The 19,948-nt window shown below is 53.2% G+C and overlaps 1 protein-coding gene across 5 annotated transcripts in view; it reads right to left on the minus strand.

Moving 5' to 3' along the window:
- spef2 (sperm flagellar 2) overlaps nt 1-19,948 on the minus strand; it is a 239,677-nt gene that overhangs the window by 154,413 nt on the left and 65,316 nt on the right. For all 5 annotated transcript variants that reach the window (XM_059644984.1, XM_059644985.1, XM_059644986.1 and 2 more), the window contains exon 13: nt 13,132-13,205. In XM_059644984.1, the coding sequence (XP_059500967.1) occupies nt 13,132-13,205 (74 nt within the window). The remainder of the gene's footprint in view (nt 1-13,131; nt 13,206-19,948) is intronic.

Consider the following 19,948-nt stretch of genomic DNA (forward strand, 5'->3'; position numbering starts at 1 on the left):
TCACTGGGACAGGGTCCCACACACACACTGACTCACACTGGGACAGGGTCCACACACACACTGACTCACACTGGGACAGGGTCCCACACACACACTGACTCACACTGGGACAGGGTCCACACACACACTGACTCACACTGGGACAGGGTCCACACACACACTGACTCACACTGGGACAGGGTCCACACACACACTGACTCACACTGGGACAGGGTCCCACACACACACTGACTCACACTGGGACAGGGTCCACACACACACTGACTCACACTGGGACAGGGTCCACACACACACTGACTCTCACTGGGGCAGGGTCCCACACACACACTGACTCACACTGGGACAGGGTCCACACACACACTGACTCTCAATGGGGCAGGGTCCCACACACACACTGACTCACACTGGGACAGGGTCCACACACACACTGACTCACACTGGGGTACAGTCCCACACACACACTGACTCACACTGGGACAGGGTCCACACACACACTGACTCTCACTGGGGCAGGGTCCCACACACACACTGACTCACACTGGGACAGGGTCCACACACACACTGACTCACACTGGGGTACAGTCCCACACACACACTGACTCACACTGGGACAGGGTCCCACACACACACTGACTCACACTGGGACAGGGTCCACACACACACTGACTCTCACTGGGACAGGGTCCCACACACACACTGACTCACACTGGGACAGGGTCCACACACACACTGACTCTCACTGGGGCAGGGTCCCACACACACACTGACTCTCACTGGGACAGGGTCCACACACACACTGACTCTCACTGGGGCAGGGTCCCACACACACACTGACTCACACTGGGACAGGGTCCACACACACACTGACTCTCACTGGGGCAGGGTCCCACACACACACTGACTCACACTGGGGCAGGGTCCCACACACACACTGACTCACACTGGGACAGGGTCCACACACACACTGACTCACACTGGGACAGGGTCCACACACACACTGACTCACACTGGGACAGGGTCCACACACACACTGACTCACACTGGGACAGGGTCCACACACACACTGACTCACACTGGGACAGGGTCCACACACACACTGACTCACACTGGGACAGGGTCCACACACACACTGACTCACACTGGGACAGGGTCCACACACACACTGACTCACACTGGGACAGGGTCCACACACACACTGATTCTCACTGGGACAGGGTCCCACACACACACTGACTCACACTGGGACAGGGTCCACACACACACTGACTCTCACTGGGGCAGGGTCCACACACACACTGATTCTCACTGGGACAGGGTCCCACACACACACTGACTCACACTGGGACAGGGTCCACACACACACTGACTCACACTGGGACAGGGTCCACACACACACTGACTCACACCGGGACAGGGTCCACACACACACTGACTCACACCGGGACAGGGTCCACACACACACTGACTCACACCGGGACAGGGTCCACACACACACTGACTCACACCGGGACAGGGTCCACACACACACTGACTCACACCGGGACAGGGTCCACACACACACTGACTCACACCGGGACAGGGTCCACACACACACTGACTCACACTGGGACAGGGTCCACACACACACTGACTCACACTGGGACAGGGTCCCACACACAGACTGACTCACACTGGGACAGGGTCCACACACACACTGACTCACACTGGGACAGGGTCCACACACACACTGACTCACACTGGGACAGGGTCCCACACACACACTGACTCACACTGGGACAGGGTCCACACACACACTGACTCACACTGGGACAGGGTCCACACACACACTGACTCTCACTGGGGCAGGGTCCCACACACACACCGACTCACACTGGGGCAGGGTCCACACACACACTGACTCTCACTGGGACAGGGTCCACACACACACTGACTCACACTGGGACAGGGTCCACACACACACTGACTCTCACTGGGACAGAGTCCACACACACACTGACTCACACTGGGACAGGGTCCACACACACACTGACTCACACTGGGACAGGGTCCACACACACACTGACTCACACTGGGACAGGGTCCACACACACACTGACTCACACTGGGACAGGGTCCACACACACACTGACTCACACTGGGACAGGGTCCACACACACACTGATTCGCACTGGGACAGGGTCCCACACACACACTGACTCACACTGGGACAGGGTCCACACACACACTGACTCTCACTGGGGCAGGGTCCACACACACACTGATTCTCACTGGGACAGGGTCCCACACACACACTGACTCACACTGGGACAGGGTCCACACACACACTGACTCACACTGAGACAGGGTCCCACACACACACTGACTCACACTGGGACAGGGTCCACACACACACTGACTCACACTGGGACAGGGTCCACACACACACTGACTCACACTGGGACAGGGTCCCACACACACACTGACTCACACTGGGACAGGGTCCACACACACACTGACTCACACTGGGACAGGGTCCACACACACACTGACTCACACTGGGGTACAGTCCCACACACACACTGACTCACACTGGGACAGGGTCCACACACACACTGACTCTCACTGGGGCAGGGTCCCACACACACACTGACTCACACTGGGACAGGGTCCACACACACACTGACTCACACTGGGGTACAGTCCCACACACACACTGACTCACACTGGGGCAGGGTCCCACACACACACTGACTCACACTGGGACAGGGTCCACACACACACTGACTCACACTGGGACAGGGTCCACACACACACTGACTCACACTGGGACAGGGTCCACACACACACTGACTCACACTGGGACAGGGTCCACACACACACTGACTCACACTGGGACAGGGTCCCACACACACACTGACTCTCACTGGGGCAGGGTCCCACACACACACTGACTCACACTGGGACAGGGTCCACACACACACTGACTCACACTGGGACAGGGTCCACACACACACTGACTCACACTGGGACAGGGTCCACACACACACTGACTCACACTGGGACAGGGTCCACACACACACTGACTCACACTGGGACAGGGTCCACACACACACTGACTCACACTGGGACAGGGTCCACACACACACTGACTCACACTGGGACAGGGTCCACACACACACTGATTCTCACTGGGACAGGGTCCCACACACACACTGACGCACACTGGGACAGGGTCCACACACACACTGACTCACACCGGGACAGGGTCCACACACACACTGACTCACACCGGGACAGGGTCCACACACACACTGACTCTCACCGGGACAGGGTCCACACACACACTGACTCTCACCGGGACAGGGTCCACACACACACTGACTCACACTGGGACAGGGTCCACACACACACTGACTCACACTGGGACAGGGTCCACACACACACTGACTCACACTGGGACAGGGTCCACACACACACTGACTCACACTGGGACAGGGTCCACACACACACTGACTCACACTGGGACAGGGTCCACACACACACTGACTCTCACTGGGACAGGGTCCACACACACACTGACTCACACTGGGACAGGGTCCACACACACACTGACTCACACTGGGACAGGGTCCACACACACACTGACTCACACTGGGACAGGGTCCCACACACACACTGACTCACAATGGGACAGGGTCCACACACACACTGACTCACACTGGGACAGGGTCCACACACACACTGACTCTCACTGGGACAGGGTCCACACACACACACTGACTCACACTGGGACAGGGTCCACACACACACTGACTCACACTGGGACAGGGTCCACACACACACTGACTCACACTGGGACAGGGTCCACACACACACTGACTCTCACTGGGACAGGGTCCACACACACACTGACTCACACTGGGACAGGGTCCACACACACACTGACTCTCACTGGGACAGGGTCCACACACACACTGACTCACACTGGGACAGGGTCCACACACACACTGACTCACACTGGGACAGGGTCCACACACACACTGACTCACACTGGGACAGGGTCCACACACACACTGACTCACACTGGGACAGGGTCCACACACACACTGACTCACACTGGGACAGGGTCCACACACACACTGACTCACACTGGGACAGGGTCCACACACACAATGACTCACACTGGGACAGGGTCCACACACACACTGACTCACACTGGGACAGGGTCCACACACACACTGATTCTCACTGGGACAGGGTCCCACACACACACTGACTCACACTGGGACAGGGTCCACACACACACTGACTCACACTGGGACAGGGTCCACACACACACTGACTCACACTGGGACAGGGTCCACACACACACTGACTCTCACTGGGACAGGGTCCACACACACACTGACTCACACTGGGACAGGGTCCACACACACACTGACTCACACTGGGACAGGGTCCACACACACACTGACTCACACTGGGACAGCGTCCCACACACACACTGACTCACAATGGGACAGGGTCCACACACACACTGACTCACACTGGGACAGGGTCCACACACACACTGACTCTCACTGGGACAGGGTCCACACACACACACTGACTCACACTGGGACAGGGTCCACACACACACTGACTCACACTGGGACAGGGTCCACACACACACTGACTCTCACTGGGACAGGGTCCACACACACACTGACTCACACTGGGACAGGGTCCACACACACACTGACTCTCACTGGGACAGGGTCCACACACACACTGACTCACACTGGGACAGGGTCCACACACACACTGACTCACACTGGGACAGGGTCCACACACACACTGACTCACACTGGGACAGGGTCCACACACACACTGACTCACACTGGGACAGGGTCCACACACACACTGACTCACACTGGGACAGGGTCCACACACACAATGACTCACACTGGGACAGGGTCCACACACACACTGACTCACACTGGGACAGGGTCCACACACACACTGATTCTCACTGGGACAGGGTCCCACACACACACTGACTCACACTGGGACAGGGTCCACACACACACTGACTCTCACTGGGGCAGGGTCCACACACACACTGATTCTCACTGGGACAGGGTCCCACACACACACTGACTCACACCGGGACAGGGTCCACACACACACTGACTCACACCGGGACAGGGTCCACACACACACTGACTCACACTGGGACAGGGTCCACACACACACTGACTCTCACTGGGACAGGGTCCACACACACACTGACTCTCACTGGGACAGGGTCCACACACACACTGACTCACACTGGGACAGGGTCCACACACACACTGACTCACACTGGGACAGGGTCCACACACACACTGACTCACACTGGGACAGGGTCCACACACACACTGACTCACACTGGGACAGGGTCCACACACACACTGACTCACACTGGGACAGGGTCCACACACACAATGACTCACACTGGGACAGGGTCCACACACACACTGACTCACACTGGGACAGGGTCCACACACACACTGATTCTCACTGGGACAGGGTCCCACACACACACTGACTCACACTGGGACAGGGTCCACACACACACTGACTCTCACTGGGGCAGGGTCCACACACACACTGGGACAGGGTCCACACACACACTGACTCACACTGGGACAGGGTCCACACACACACTGACTCACACTGGGACAGGGTCCACACACACACTGACTCACACTGGGACAGGGTCCACACACACATTGACTCACACTGGGACAGGGTCCACACACACACTGACTCACACTGGGACAGGGTCCACACACACACTGATTCTCACTGGGACAGGGTCCCACACACTCACTGACTCACACTGGGACAGGGTCCACACACACACTGACTCTCACTGGGGCAGGGTCCTCACACACACTGATTCTCACTGGGACAGGGTCCCACACACACACTGACTCACACTGGGACAGGGTCCACACACACACTGACTCACACTGGGACAGGGTCCCACACACACACTGACTCACACTGGGACAGGGTCCACACACACACTGACTCACACTGGGACAGGGTCCACACACACACTGACTCACACTGGGACAGGGTCCACACACACACTGACTCACACTGGGACAGGGTCCCACACACACACTGACTCACACTGGGACAGGGTCCACACACACACTGACTCACACTGGGACAGGGTCCACACACACACTGACTCTCACTGGGGCAGGGTCCCACACACACACTGACTCACACTGGGACAGGGTCCACACACACACTGACTCTCAATGGGGCAGGGTCCCACACACACACTGACTCACACTGGGACAGGGTCCACACATACACTGACTCACACTGGGGTACAGTCCCACACACACACTGACTCACACTGGGACAGGGTCCACACACACACTGACTCTCACTGGGGCAGGGTCCCACACACACACTGACTCACACTGGGACAGGGTCCACACACACACTGACTCACACTGGGGTACAGTCCCACACACACACTGACTCACACTGGGACAGGGTCCCACACACACACTGACTCACACTGGGACAGGGTCCACACACACACTGACTCTCACTGGGACAGGGTCCCACACACACACTGACTCACACTGGGACAGGGTCCACACACACACTGACTCTCACTGGGGTAGGGTCCCACACACACACTGACTCTCACTGGGACAGGGTCCACACACACACTGACTCTCACTGGGGCAGGGTCCCACACACACACTGACTCTCAAAGGGGCAGGGTCCACACACACACTGACTCTCACTGGGGCAGGGTCCCACACACACACTGACTCACACTGGGACAGGGTCCACACACACACTGACTCTCACTGGGGCAGGGTCCCACACACACACTGACTCTCACTGGGACAGGGTCCACACACACACTGACTCTCACTGGGGCAGGGTCCCACACACACACTGACTCTCACTGGGGCAGGGTCCCACACACACACTGACTCTCAAAGGGGCAGGGTCCCACACACACACTGACTCTCACTGGGACAGGGTCCCACACACACACTGACTCTCAAAGGGGCAGGGTCCCACACACACACTGACTCTCACTGGGACAGGGTCCCACACACACACTGACTCTCAAAGGGGCAGGGTCCCACACACACACTGACTCTCACTGGGACAGGGTCCACACACACACTGACTCTCAAAGGGGCAGGGTCCCACACACACACTGACTCTCACTGGGGTACAGTCCCACACACACACTGACTCTCACTGGGACAGGGTCCCACACACACACTGACTCTCACTGGGGCAGGGTCCCACACACACACTGACTCTCAAAGGGGCAGGGTCCCACACACACACTGATTCTCAGAGGGGCAGGGTCCCACACACACACTGACTCTCACTGGGGTACAGTCCCACACACACACTGACTCACACTGGGACAGGGTCCACACACACACTGACTCTCACTGGGGCAGGGTCCCACACACACACTGACTCTCAAAGGGGCAGGGTCCCACACACACACTGATTCTCAGAGGGGCAGGGTCCCACACACACACTGACTCTCACTGGGGTACAGTCCCACACACACACTGACTCACACTGGGACAGGGTCCACACACACACTGACTCTCACTGGGGCAGGGTCCCACACACACACTGACTCACACTGGGACAGGGTCCACACACACACTGACTCACACTGGGACAGGGTCCACACACACACTGACTCTCACTGGGACAGGGTCCACACACACACTGACTCTCACTGGGGCAGGGTCCCACACACACACTGACTCACACTGGGACAGGGTCCACACACACACTGACTCTCACTGGGGCAGGGTCCCACACACACACTGACTCACACTGGGACAGGGTCCACACACACACTGACTCTCACTGGGGCAGGGTCCCACACACACACTGACTCTCACTGGGACAGGGTCCACACACACACTGACTCTCACTGGGGCAGGGTCCCACACACACACTGACTCACACTGGGACAGGGTCCACACACACACTGACTCTCACTGGGGCAGGGTCCCACACACACACTGACTCTCACTGGGACAGGGTCCACACACACACTGACTCTCACTGGGGCAGGGTCCCACACACACACTGACTCTCACTGGGGCAGGGTCCCACACACACACTGACTCTCAAAGGGGCAGGGTCCCACACACACACTGACTCTCACTGGGACAGGGTCCCACACACACACTGACTCTCAAAGGGGCAGGGTCCCACACACACACTGACTCTCACTGGGACAGGGTCCCACACACACACTGACTCTCAAAGGGGCAGGGTCCCACACACACACTGACTCTCACTGGGACAGGGTCCCCCACACACACTGACTCTCAAAGGGGCAGGGTCCCACACACACACTGACTCTCACTGGGACAGGGTCCCCCACACACACTGACTCTCAAAGGGGCAGGGTCCCACACACACACTGACTCTCACTGGGGTACAGTCCGACACACACACTGACTCTCACTGGGACAGGGTCCCACACACACACTGATTCTCAGAGGGGCAGGGTCCCACACACACACTGACTCTCACTGGGGTACAGTCCCACACACACACTGACTCACACTGGGACAGGGTCCACACACACACTGACTCTCACTGGGGCAGGGTCCCACACACACACTGACTCTCAAAGGGGCAGGGTCCCACACACACACTGATTCTCAGAGGGGCAGGGTCCCACACACACACTGACTCTCACTGGGGTACAGTCCCACACACACACTGACTCACACTGGGACAGGGTCCACACACACACTGACTCTCACTGGGGCAGGGTCCCACACACACACTGACTCTCACTGGGACAGGGTCCACACACACACTGACTCTCACTGGGGCAGGGTCCCACACACACACTGACTCTCACTGGGGCAGGGTCCCACACACACACTGACTCTCACTGGGGCAGGGTCCCACACACACACTGACTCTCAAAGGGGCAGGGTCCCACACACACACTGACTCTCACTGGGGCAGGGTCCCACACACACACTGACTCTCAAAGGGGCAGGGTCCCACACACACACTGACTCTCACTGGGGCAGGGTCCCACACACACACTGACTCTCACTGGGACAGGGTCCACACACACACTGACTCTCACTGGGGCAGGGTCCCACACACACACTGACTCTCACTGGGGCAGGGTCCCACACACACACTGACTCTCAAAGGGGCAGGGTCCCACACACACACTGACTCTCACTGGGACAGGGTCCCACACACACACTGACTCTCAAAGGGGCAGGGTCCCACACACACACTGACTCTCACTGGGACAGGGTCCCACACACACACTGACTCTCAAAGGGGCAGGGTCCCACACACACACTGACTCTCACTGGGACAGGGTCCCCCACACACACTGACTCTCAAAGGGGCAGGGTCCCACACACACACTGACTCTCACTGGGGTACAGTCCCACACACACACTGACTCTCACTGGGACAGGGTCCCACACACACACTGACTCTCACTGGGGCAGGGTCCCACACACACACTGACTCTCAAAGGGGCAGGGTCCCACACACACACTGATTCTCAGAGGGGCAGGGTCCCACACACACACTGACTCTCACTGGGGTACAGTCCCACACACACACTGACTCACACTGGGACAGGGTCCACACACACACTGACTCTCACTGGGGCAGGGTCCCACACACACACTGACTCTCAAAGGGGCAGGGTCCCACACACACACTGATTCTCAGAGGGGCAGGGTCCCACACACACACTGACTCTCACTGGGGTACAGTCCCACACACACACTGACTCACACTGGGACAGGGTCCACACACACACTGACTCTCACTGGGGCAGGGTCCCACACACACACTGACTCTCACTGGGACAGGGTCCACACACACACTGACTCTCACTGGGGCAGGGTCCCACACACACACTGACTCTCACTGGGGCAGGGTCCCACACACACACTGACTCTCAAAGGGGCAGGGTCCCACACACACACTGACTCTCACTGGGACAGGGTCCCACACACACACTGACTCTCAAAGGGGCAGGGTCCCACACACACACTGACTCTCACTGGGACAGGGTCCCACACACACACTGACTCTCAAAGGGGCAGGGTCCCACACACACACTGACTCTCACTGGGGTACAGTCCCACACACACACTGACTCTCACTGGGACAGGGTCCCACACACACACTGACTCTCACTGGGGTACAGTCCCACACACACACTGACTCTCACTGGGACGAAGGCAAAGTGGCCAAAAATATAAAGGAGGATAGTAAAAGCTTTTTTAGGTAGGTGAAAAGAAAAAAATTGGTTAAGACTAAAATTGGGCCCTTGAAGACAGAAACGGGTGTTTATTATGGGGAACAAGGAAATGGCAGAAGAGTTGAATAGGTACTTTGGATCTGTCTTCAGTAGGGAAGACACAAGCAATCTCCCAGATGTTATAGTGGATGAAGAACCTAGGGTAACGGAGGAACTGAAGGGAATTTATATTAGGCAGGAATTGGTGTTGGATAGATTGTTAGGTCTGAAGGCTGATAAGTCCCCAGGGCCTGATGGTCTGCATCCCAGGGTACTTAACGACGTGGCTCTACAAATCGTGGACGCATTGGTAATTATTTTCTAATGTTCTATAGATTCAGGATCAATTCCTGCGGATTGCAGGGTGGCTAATGTTGTCCCACTTTTCAAGAAAGGAGGGAGAGAGAAAACAGGGAATTATAGACCGGTTAGCCTGACGTCAGTGGTAGGAAAGATGCTGGAATCAATTATAAAAGATGAAATTACGAATCATTTGGATAGCATTAACAGGATAGGTCAGAGTCAGCATGGATTTACGAAGGGGAAATCGTGCTTGACTAATCTTCTGGAATTTTTTGAGGATGTATCTATGAAGATGGATAAGGGAGAGCCAGTGGATGTAGTGTACCTGGACTTTCAGAAAGCCTTTGATAAAGTCCCACATAGGAGATTGGTGAACAAAATTAGGGCACATGGTATCGGGGGCAAAATACTGAGTTGGATTGAAAATTGGCTGGCTGACTGGAAGCAAAGAGTAGTGATAAACGGGTCCCTTTCGGAATGGCAGGCAGTGACCAGTGGGGTACCACAAGGTTCGGTGCTGGGACCGCAGCTGTTTACAATATACATTAATGATATAGACGAAGGCATTATAAGTAATATTAGCAAATTTGCTGATGACACAAAGTTGGGTGGCAGGGTGAAATGTGAGGAGGATGTTATGAGAATACAGGGTGACTTGGACAGGCTAGGTGAGTGGACGGACGCATGGCAGATGCAGTCTAATGTGGATAAATGTGCAGTTATACACTTTGGTGGCAAGAACAGGAAGGCAGATTACTATCTCAATGGAGTCAAGTTAGGTAAAGGGGAAGTTCAACGAGATCTGGGTGTTCTTATACATCAGTCAATGAAAGCAAGCATGCAGGTACAGCAGGGAGTGAAGAAATCTAATAGCATGCTGGCCTTCATAACAAGAGGAATTGAGTATAGGAGCAAAGAGGTCCTTCTGCAGCTGTACAGGGCCCTGGTGAGACCGCACCTGGAGTATAGTGTGCAGTTTTGGTCTCCAAATTTGAGGAAGGACGTTCTTGCTATTGAGGGAGTGCAGCATAGGTTCACAAGGTTAATTCCCGGAATGGCGGGACTATCATATGTTGAAATATTGGAGCGACTGGGCTTGTATACATTTGAGTTTAGAAGGATGAGAGGGGATCTGATTGAGACGTATAAGATTATTAAGGGATTGGACATTCTGGAGGCAGGAAGTATGTTTCCATTGATGGGGGAATCCAGAACCAGACGAGACACTTTAAAAATAAGAGGTAGGCCATTTAGAACAGAGTTGAGGAGAAACTTCTTCACCCAGAGAGTGGTAGATATATGGGATGCTCAGCCCCAGAAGGCAGTGGAGGCCTACTCTCTGGTTACTTTCAAGAAAGAGATAGATAGAGCTCTTAAAGACAGTGGAATCAAGGGTTATGGGGATAAGGCAGGAACAGGATACTGATTGTGGATGATCAGCCATGATCACAATGAATGGTGGTGCTGGCTCGAAGGGCTGAATGGCCTACTCCTGCATCTATTGTCTATTGTCTATTGGGACAGGGTCCCACACACACACTGGCTCTCACTGGGACAGGGTCCCACATCACACTGACTCTCAAAGGGGCAGGGTCCCACACACACACTGACTCTCACTGGGACAGGGTCCCACACACGCACTGACTCTCACTGGGGTACAGTCCCACACACACTGACTCTCACTGGGGTACAGTCCCACACACACACTGACTCTCACTGGGACAGGGTCCCACACACGCACTGACTCTCACTGGGACACAGGGTCCCACACACGCACTGGCTCTCAAAGGGGCAGGGTCCCACACACACACTGATTCTCAAAGGGGCAGGGTCCCACACACACACTGACTCAAAATGGGGCAGGGTCCCACACACACACTGACTCTCACTGGGGTACACTCCCGCACACACACTGACTCTCACTGGGGTACACTCCCACACACACACTGACTCTCACTGGGACAGGGTCCCACATCACACTGACTCTCAAAGGGGCAGGGTCCCACACACACACTGGCTCTCACTGGGACAGGGTCCCACATCACACTGACTCTCAAAGGGGCAGGGTCCCACACACACACTGACTCTCACTGGGACAGGGTCCCACACACGCACTGACTCTCACTGGGGCACACTCCCGCACACACACTGACTCTCACTGGGGCACACTCCCGCACACACACTGACTCTCACTGGGGCACAGTCCCACGCACAGTGACTCACACCGGGACAGGGTCCCACACACACACTGGCTCTCACTGGGATGGGGTCCCACACACACACTGACTCTCACTGGGACAGGGTCCCACACACACACTGACTCTCACTGGGGTACAGTCCCGCACACACACTGACCCTCAAGGGAGTAAGGACTGACACACATTGAAATGCCATCTCTGTCCTCAGTGCAGTCTGTCTGAAGAAGCAGGCTGTTGGTGGAGACATGGCATCAGCCTGACCAGATTACAGGATGTGCTGACTGTCCTGGTGTCTCTCACCTTAGGTTCAAACTTGCTGGTGACAGACACCTCTGTTTCTGTTGGCTCCTGGACGTTGACCTGTGGTGAGGACCCTGAAAAGGAACAAGAAACTGCACAGTGATAATGGGAACTGCAGATGCTGGAGAATCCAAGATAATAAAATGTGAGGCTGGATGAACACAGCAGGCCCAGCAGCATCTCAGGAGCACAAAAGCTGAAATTTCGGGCCTAGACCCTTCATCAGAGAGGGGGATGGGGTGAGGGTTCTGGAATAAATAGGAAGAGAGGGGGATGCGGACCGAAGATGGAGAGAAAAGAAGATAGGTAGGGAGGAGAGTATAGGTGGGGAGGTAGGGAGGGGATAGGTCAGTCTAGGGAAGACGGACAGGTCTGGGAGGTGGGATGAGGTTAGTAGGTAGGAGATGGAGGTGCAGCTTGGGGTGGGAGGAAGGGATGGATGAGAGGAAGAACAGGTTAGGGAGGCAGAGACAGGTTGGACTGGTTTTGGGATGCAGTGGGTGGAGGGGAAGAGCTGGGCTGGTTGTGTGGTGCAGTGGGGGGAGGGGACGAACTGGGCTGGTTTTGGGATGCGGTGGGGGAAGGGGAGATTTTGTAGCTGGTGAAGTCCACATTGATACCATTGGGCTGCAGGGTTCCAAAGCGGAATATGAGTTGCTGTTCCGGCAACCTTCAGGTGGCATCATTGTGGCACTGCAGGAGGCCCATGATGGACATGTCATCTAAAGAATGGGAGGGGGAGTGGAAATGGTTTGCGACTGGGAGGTGCAGTTGTTTATTGCGAACCGAGCGGAGGTGTTCTGCAAAGCGGTCCCCAAGCCTCCGCTTGGTTTCCCCAATGTAGAGGTAGCCACACCGGGTACAGTGGATGCAGTATACCACATTGGCAGATGTGCAGGTGAACCTCTGCTTAATGTGGAAAGTCACCTCGGGCCTGGGATGGGTTCTTTATAAATCCCTGAAACCAAGATGCACTCTCACACCACCATTTCTACTTTTAACAAGGAGACAGTGAGAGTGACCATCAGGACTACGTACCATTCAGGACAGTGTCCCTGGGAGACAGAGTCACTCAGGGACAGTGACCTTCGGAGGCAGTGACACAGAGACAGTGACCCTCCCAGACTGTGGCCTTTGGAGAGACAGTGACAATAGGGACAGTGACCTTGGGGACAGTGACCTCAGAGACTGTGGCCCTCAGGGGCAGTGACCGTCGGAGACAGTGACCTTCAGGGACAATGGCCCCCAGGGACGATGACCCTTGGAAACAATGTCCCTTGGAGACAGTGACCCTTGGGGAGTGTGACCCTCAGGGACAGTGACCCTCAGAGACAGTGACCCTCAGAGAGTGTGACCCTCAGGGACAGTGACCCTCGGCGAGTGTGGCCCTCAGGGACAGTGACCCTCAGGGACAGTGACCCTCAGGGACAGTGACCCTCGGGGACAGTGACCCTTGGAGACAGTGACCCTCGGAGACAGTGACGCTCAGGGATAGCATGTTGAACAGTACAGCACAAGATCAGACCCTTCGGCCCACCATGTCTGTACTGACCATGATGCCACTCTAAACAAATTCTACCTTCCTGCATATTGGCTGAATCCCTCTATTCCCTGCCCGTTCATGAGTCTGTCCAAACATATCATAACTGTTGCTATCCTTAAAACTGAAACGCTGTTCTTTTATCCACTTCTCCCACCTCCTCTGGCAGAACATTCCAGGCAGATAGCACTTTCTGTGTTTAAAAAAACACCTGTCTCTCACATCTCCTTTAAATTTTTCCCCTTTTGCCACAAACCTACAAACCCCAGTCAATGACATTTCTACACTGGGAAAAAGACTCTGGCAATCCATTATCTGCATGCCTTATAGTTTTGAAAACTTGCAATATTTCTTTTCATCCAGGATTCTCAAATGTTTCCATCTTTATCTTTCATTCTTACAGGAACATGCTGGTCCTGAACTCTGACCAACTGACCTTTCAAAGACTCCCACACGTCAGTTGTGGATTTACCCTCAAACAACCTCCCCCTATCTAATTTCTCCAGTCCCTGCCTAACACTGTTGTAATTAGCCTTCCCTCAATTTAACACTTTCACCAGAGATTCAGACTTACTCTTCCCCATAACTATCTTAAGCATTCCCACTGAAACTTTGAGTACGTAGCCAAGCTCATTGCCCAGTAAAAACCCTCCTGGGTGCAGCTAACAAATTCTGTCCCATCACAGCTCCTGGTACCAAGGGAGTCCCAGTGAATGTCAGGGAAGCTAAAATCGCCCAGTACCCACAACCCTGATATTTGTACATCTTTCCATGATCTGCTTACATATCTGTTCCTCTATCTCCCACGAGCTATTGGGAGGCCTATAGTATAAACCTGTCATAGTGATTGTGCCTTTCTTACTCCTGAGTTCTACCCATAAGGCCTCACTGAGATTTCCTCGCTTTGTGTAGCTATGACATTGCTCTTCATCATTAATACAATTCCCCCACCCCTTTTACATCCCAGTATATCACACCAGAAACATCTAAACCCTCAAACATTGAGCTGTCCTTCTCTCAACCAAGTTTCTGTCATGGCTACAACACTGTAGTTCCATTACTAATCCGAGCTCTAAGCTCATCTGCTTTACCTATTATACTCCTCGCACTAAAGTAAATACACTTCAGTCCTCTTGTCCCACTGTGTTCATTCACCTGGCCTTGCTTATTCTTCCTATTAGAGACTTACTTGGCATAACGTCTAAGCTTTTCTCAATCACTGCACATGCTGACCAACTGTTTTATTTCCCAGCCCCTGGCACACTAGCTTCAAACCTCCTGTGTGGCATGAGCAAACCTCCCCACAGTATAGGCCACACATTATCTTCCTATTTCCAGCCTCACTGGCCTATGGCACAGGGAATGATCATGCAACGAGAACCCCAGAGGTCCTCCTTTCAACTTTCTATTGAACTCTCTCAATTCCATTCGCAGGACCTCAGCTCTCTTCCTGCCTGTGTTGTTAGTACCAATATGAAACGTGAAGTCTGGATGCTCACTGCCCCCTTGCAGAATATCCTGTGCCTGTTAAAAGTCCCATCACCAGAAGATACAATATCTGAATTAGGCCATTTGGCCCATTGGGTCTGTTTTACCATTCAATCATGGCTTATATATTTCTTATCCCCACTCTCCTGCCTTCTCCCCATAACCCTTGATCCCCTGACTGATCAAGAACATATCTGTCTCAAATACACTCAAGATTTGGTCTCTACAGCCTTCTGTGGCAATAGTTCCACAGGTTCACCACCCCCTGGATGAAGAAATTTCTCCACCTCGAAGTTCTGAAGGGTCGTGCCGTCAATCTGAGCTGTGCCCTTGGATTCTGGTCTCTCCTACTCGTGGAAACATCTTCTCCATGCATAGTCTATACAGGCCTCTCAGTATTCCGTATGATGTAGCTGTATGATGTGGGAGCCAGCTGATCCCATTGTGAACGGCAGCGACCACATCTGCAGCAAGTGTTGGTTGCTGGAAGAACTCCGGATCAGAGTAAATGATCTGGAATCTGAGCTTCAAACTCTGCGGCACATCCGGGAGGGGGAAAGTTACCTGGACACTTTGTTTCAGGAGGCAGTCACACCCGGTAGATTAAATAACTCAAATTGAGAAAGTGTTCAGGGACAAGGTGTGACTGTAAATGAGGCAGGTAGGGGGATTCAGAGTTCAGGAGAGCAGGAGCCTCAGCCCTTGACCTTGACCAACAGGCATGAGATTCTTGCTCCCTGTACGGATGAGGAAAAGGACTGTGGACAGGATGAGCCAGCTGACTACGGCACCATGGTGCAGAAGGCCATTCAAGAGGGGGGAGCAAAAAGACAGGTAGTTGTTATAGGGGATTCTATAATTAGGGGGACAGATAGTATCCTATGCAAGCCAGATCGGGAGTCCCACATGGTGTGTTGCCTGCCCGGAGCCAGGGTGCGGGATATCTCCGAACGGGTTGAAAGGATATTAGAGCGGGAGGGGGAGGATCCAGTTGTTGTGTTCCACGTTGGGACTAACAACATGGGCAAAGCTAGGGTAGAGGACCAGTTCAGGGATTATGAAACACGAGGAAAGAAATTGAAGTACAGGTCCTCAAGGGTCATAATCTCCGGATTACTGCCCGAGCCACGTGCCAATTGGAGTAGGGAAAAGAAAGTTAGGGAAGTAAACACGTGGCTAAGGGATTGGTGTGGGAAAGAGGGATTTCATTTCATGGGGCATTGGCATCAGTTTTGGAACCGGGGGGATCTGTACTGTTGGGACGGTCTCCACCTGAACCGATCTGGAACCAGTGTTCTAGCGAAAAGGATAAATAGGGTGGTCAGTAGGACTTTAAACTTCTGAGTCGGGGGGAAGGGAAAGTGAAAGAGACAGGGAATATGGAGTTAAATGGAAAGATAAGCAACAGGATAGCATGTGTACAGGTGGGTTTAAGCTCGAGGCAGACTAGGAATACAGCAAAAAGGAAGGATAGCTTAAGACATCATGGGATTTCCAACCTCTCTAATAATGACAAGAAAGTTAGCATTAAGGCACTTTATCTAAATGCTCGGAGTATTCGCAACAAAGTAGATGAATTAACAGCACAAATCCTCTTGAATGATTATGATGTGGTAGGCATCACAGAGACATGGTTTCAGGGAGTCCAGGACTGGCAGTTAAACATCCAAGAATTCACAACATACCGAAAAAACAGGGAGGTGGGCAGAGGGGTTGGGGTTGCCTTGTCAGTTAAGAATGGAATTAAATCTACAGCACTGAATGACATAGGGCAGAAGATGTGGAGTCTGCGTGGGTGGAATTGAGGAACCACAAAGGCAAAAAAACTATAATGGGAGTTATGTACAGACCTCCTAACAGTGATCAGGACCAGGGGCACAAGATGCACCGAGAAATAGACAGGGCATGTCAGAAAGGCAAGGTCACGGTGATCATGGGGGACTTCATTATGCAGGTGGATTGGGTGAATGTTGCCGGTTGATCCAAAGAAAGGGAATTCATGGAATGTTTGCAGGATGGCTTTTTGGAACAGCTTGTGATGGAGCCCACAAGGGAGCAAGCTATTCTGGACTGAGTGCTATGTAATGAGCCAGACTTTATAAAAGGCCTTAAAGTAAGGGAACACGTAGGAGGCAGCGATCATAATATGGTAGAGTTCAGTCTGCAGTTTGAAAGAGAGAAGGCAAAATCGGATGTAATGGTGTTACAGTTAAATAAAGGTAATTACAGGGGCATGAAAGAGGAATTGAGGAAAATCAACTGGAAGCAGAGCCTAGTGGGGAAGACAGTAGAGCAACAATGGCAGGAGTTTCTGGGTGTAATTGAGGACACAGTACAGAGGTTCATCCCAAAGAAAAGAAAGATTATCCGGGGTGGGATTAGACAGCCATGGCTGACAAAGGAAGTCAGGAAATACATCAAAGAAAAAGAGGCAGCCTATAAAGTGGTCAAGAGCACTGGGAAATCAGAAGATTGGGAAGGCTGCAAAAACAGACAGAGGATAACAAAGAGAGCAATAAGGAAGGAGAGGATCAAATATGAAGGTAGGCTAGCTAGTAATATTAGAAATGATAGTAAAAGCTTCTTTCAATACATAAGAAACAAACAAGAGGCAAAAGTAGACATTGGGCCACTCCAAATTGATGCTGGAAGGCTAGTGATGGGAGATAAGGAAACAGCTGAAGAACTTAATAAGTACTTTGCGTCAGTCGTCACAGTGGAAGACATGAGTAGTATGCCAACAATTAGGGAGAGCCAGGGGGCAGAGTTGAGTACGGTAGGCATTACAAAAGAGAAAGTGCTAGAAAAGCTAAAAGGTCTAAAAATTGATAAATCTCCTGGCCCCGATGGGCTACATTCTAGAGTTCTGAGGGAGGTGGCTGAGGAAATAGCGGAGGCTTTGGTCGTGACTTTCAAAAGTCACTGGAGTCAGGGAAGGTCCCAGATGATTGGAAAATTGCTGTTGTAACCCCCTTGTTTAAGAAAGGATCAAGGCAAAAGATGGAAAATTATAGGCCGATTTGCCTAACCTCGGTAGTTGGTAAAATTCTAGAATCCATTGTCAAGGATGAGATTTCTAAATTTCTGGAAGCGCAGGGTCAGATTCGAACAAGTCAGCATGGATTTAGTAAGGGGAGGTCGTGTTTGACAAACCTGTTAGAATTCTTTGAAGAGATAACCAAGTATGTTAGACCAGGGAAACCCAGTAGATGGTATCTATCTAGACTTTCAAAAGGCCTTTGATATGGTGCCTCAAGGGAGGCTGCTGAGCAAGGTGAGGGCCCATGGTGTTCGAGGTGAGCTACTGGCTTGGATTGAGAATTGGCTGTCTGACAGAAGGCAGAGAGTTGGGATAAAAGGCTCTTTTTCGGAATAGCAACCAGTGACGAGTGGTGTCCCACAGGGCTCAGTGTTGGGGCCGCAGCTGTTCACCTCATATATTAATGATCTGGATGAAGGGACTGGGGGCATTCTGGCGAAGTTTACCGATGATATGAAGATAGGTGGACAGGCAGATAGTAGAGAGGAGGTGGGGAAGCTGCAGAAAGATTCAGACAGTTTAGGAGAGTGGTCTAGGAAATGGCTGATGAAATTCAATGTGAGTAAATATGGGGTTTTGCACTTTGGGAAAAAGAATACAGGCATGGGCTATTTTCTAAATGGTGAGAAAATTCGCAAAGCAGAAGTGCAAAGGGATCTGGAATCTGTTGGTCCAGGATTCTCTAAAGGTTAACTTGCAGGTAGTGTCTCTAATTAAGAAAGCTAATGTAATGTTGTCGTTTATCTCAA

Source organism: Stegostoma tigrinum, chromosome 3 (assembly GCF_030684315.1).
Source record: "Stegostoma tigrinum isolate sSteTig4 chromosome 3, sSteTig4.hap1, whole genome shotgun sequence".
Lineage (NCBI taxonomy): Eukaryota > Metazoa > Chordata > Chondrichthyes > Orectolobiformes > Stegostomatidae > Stegostoma > Stegostoma tigrinum.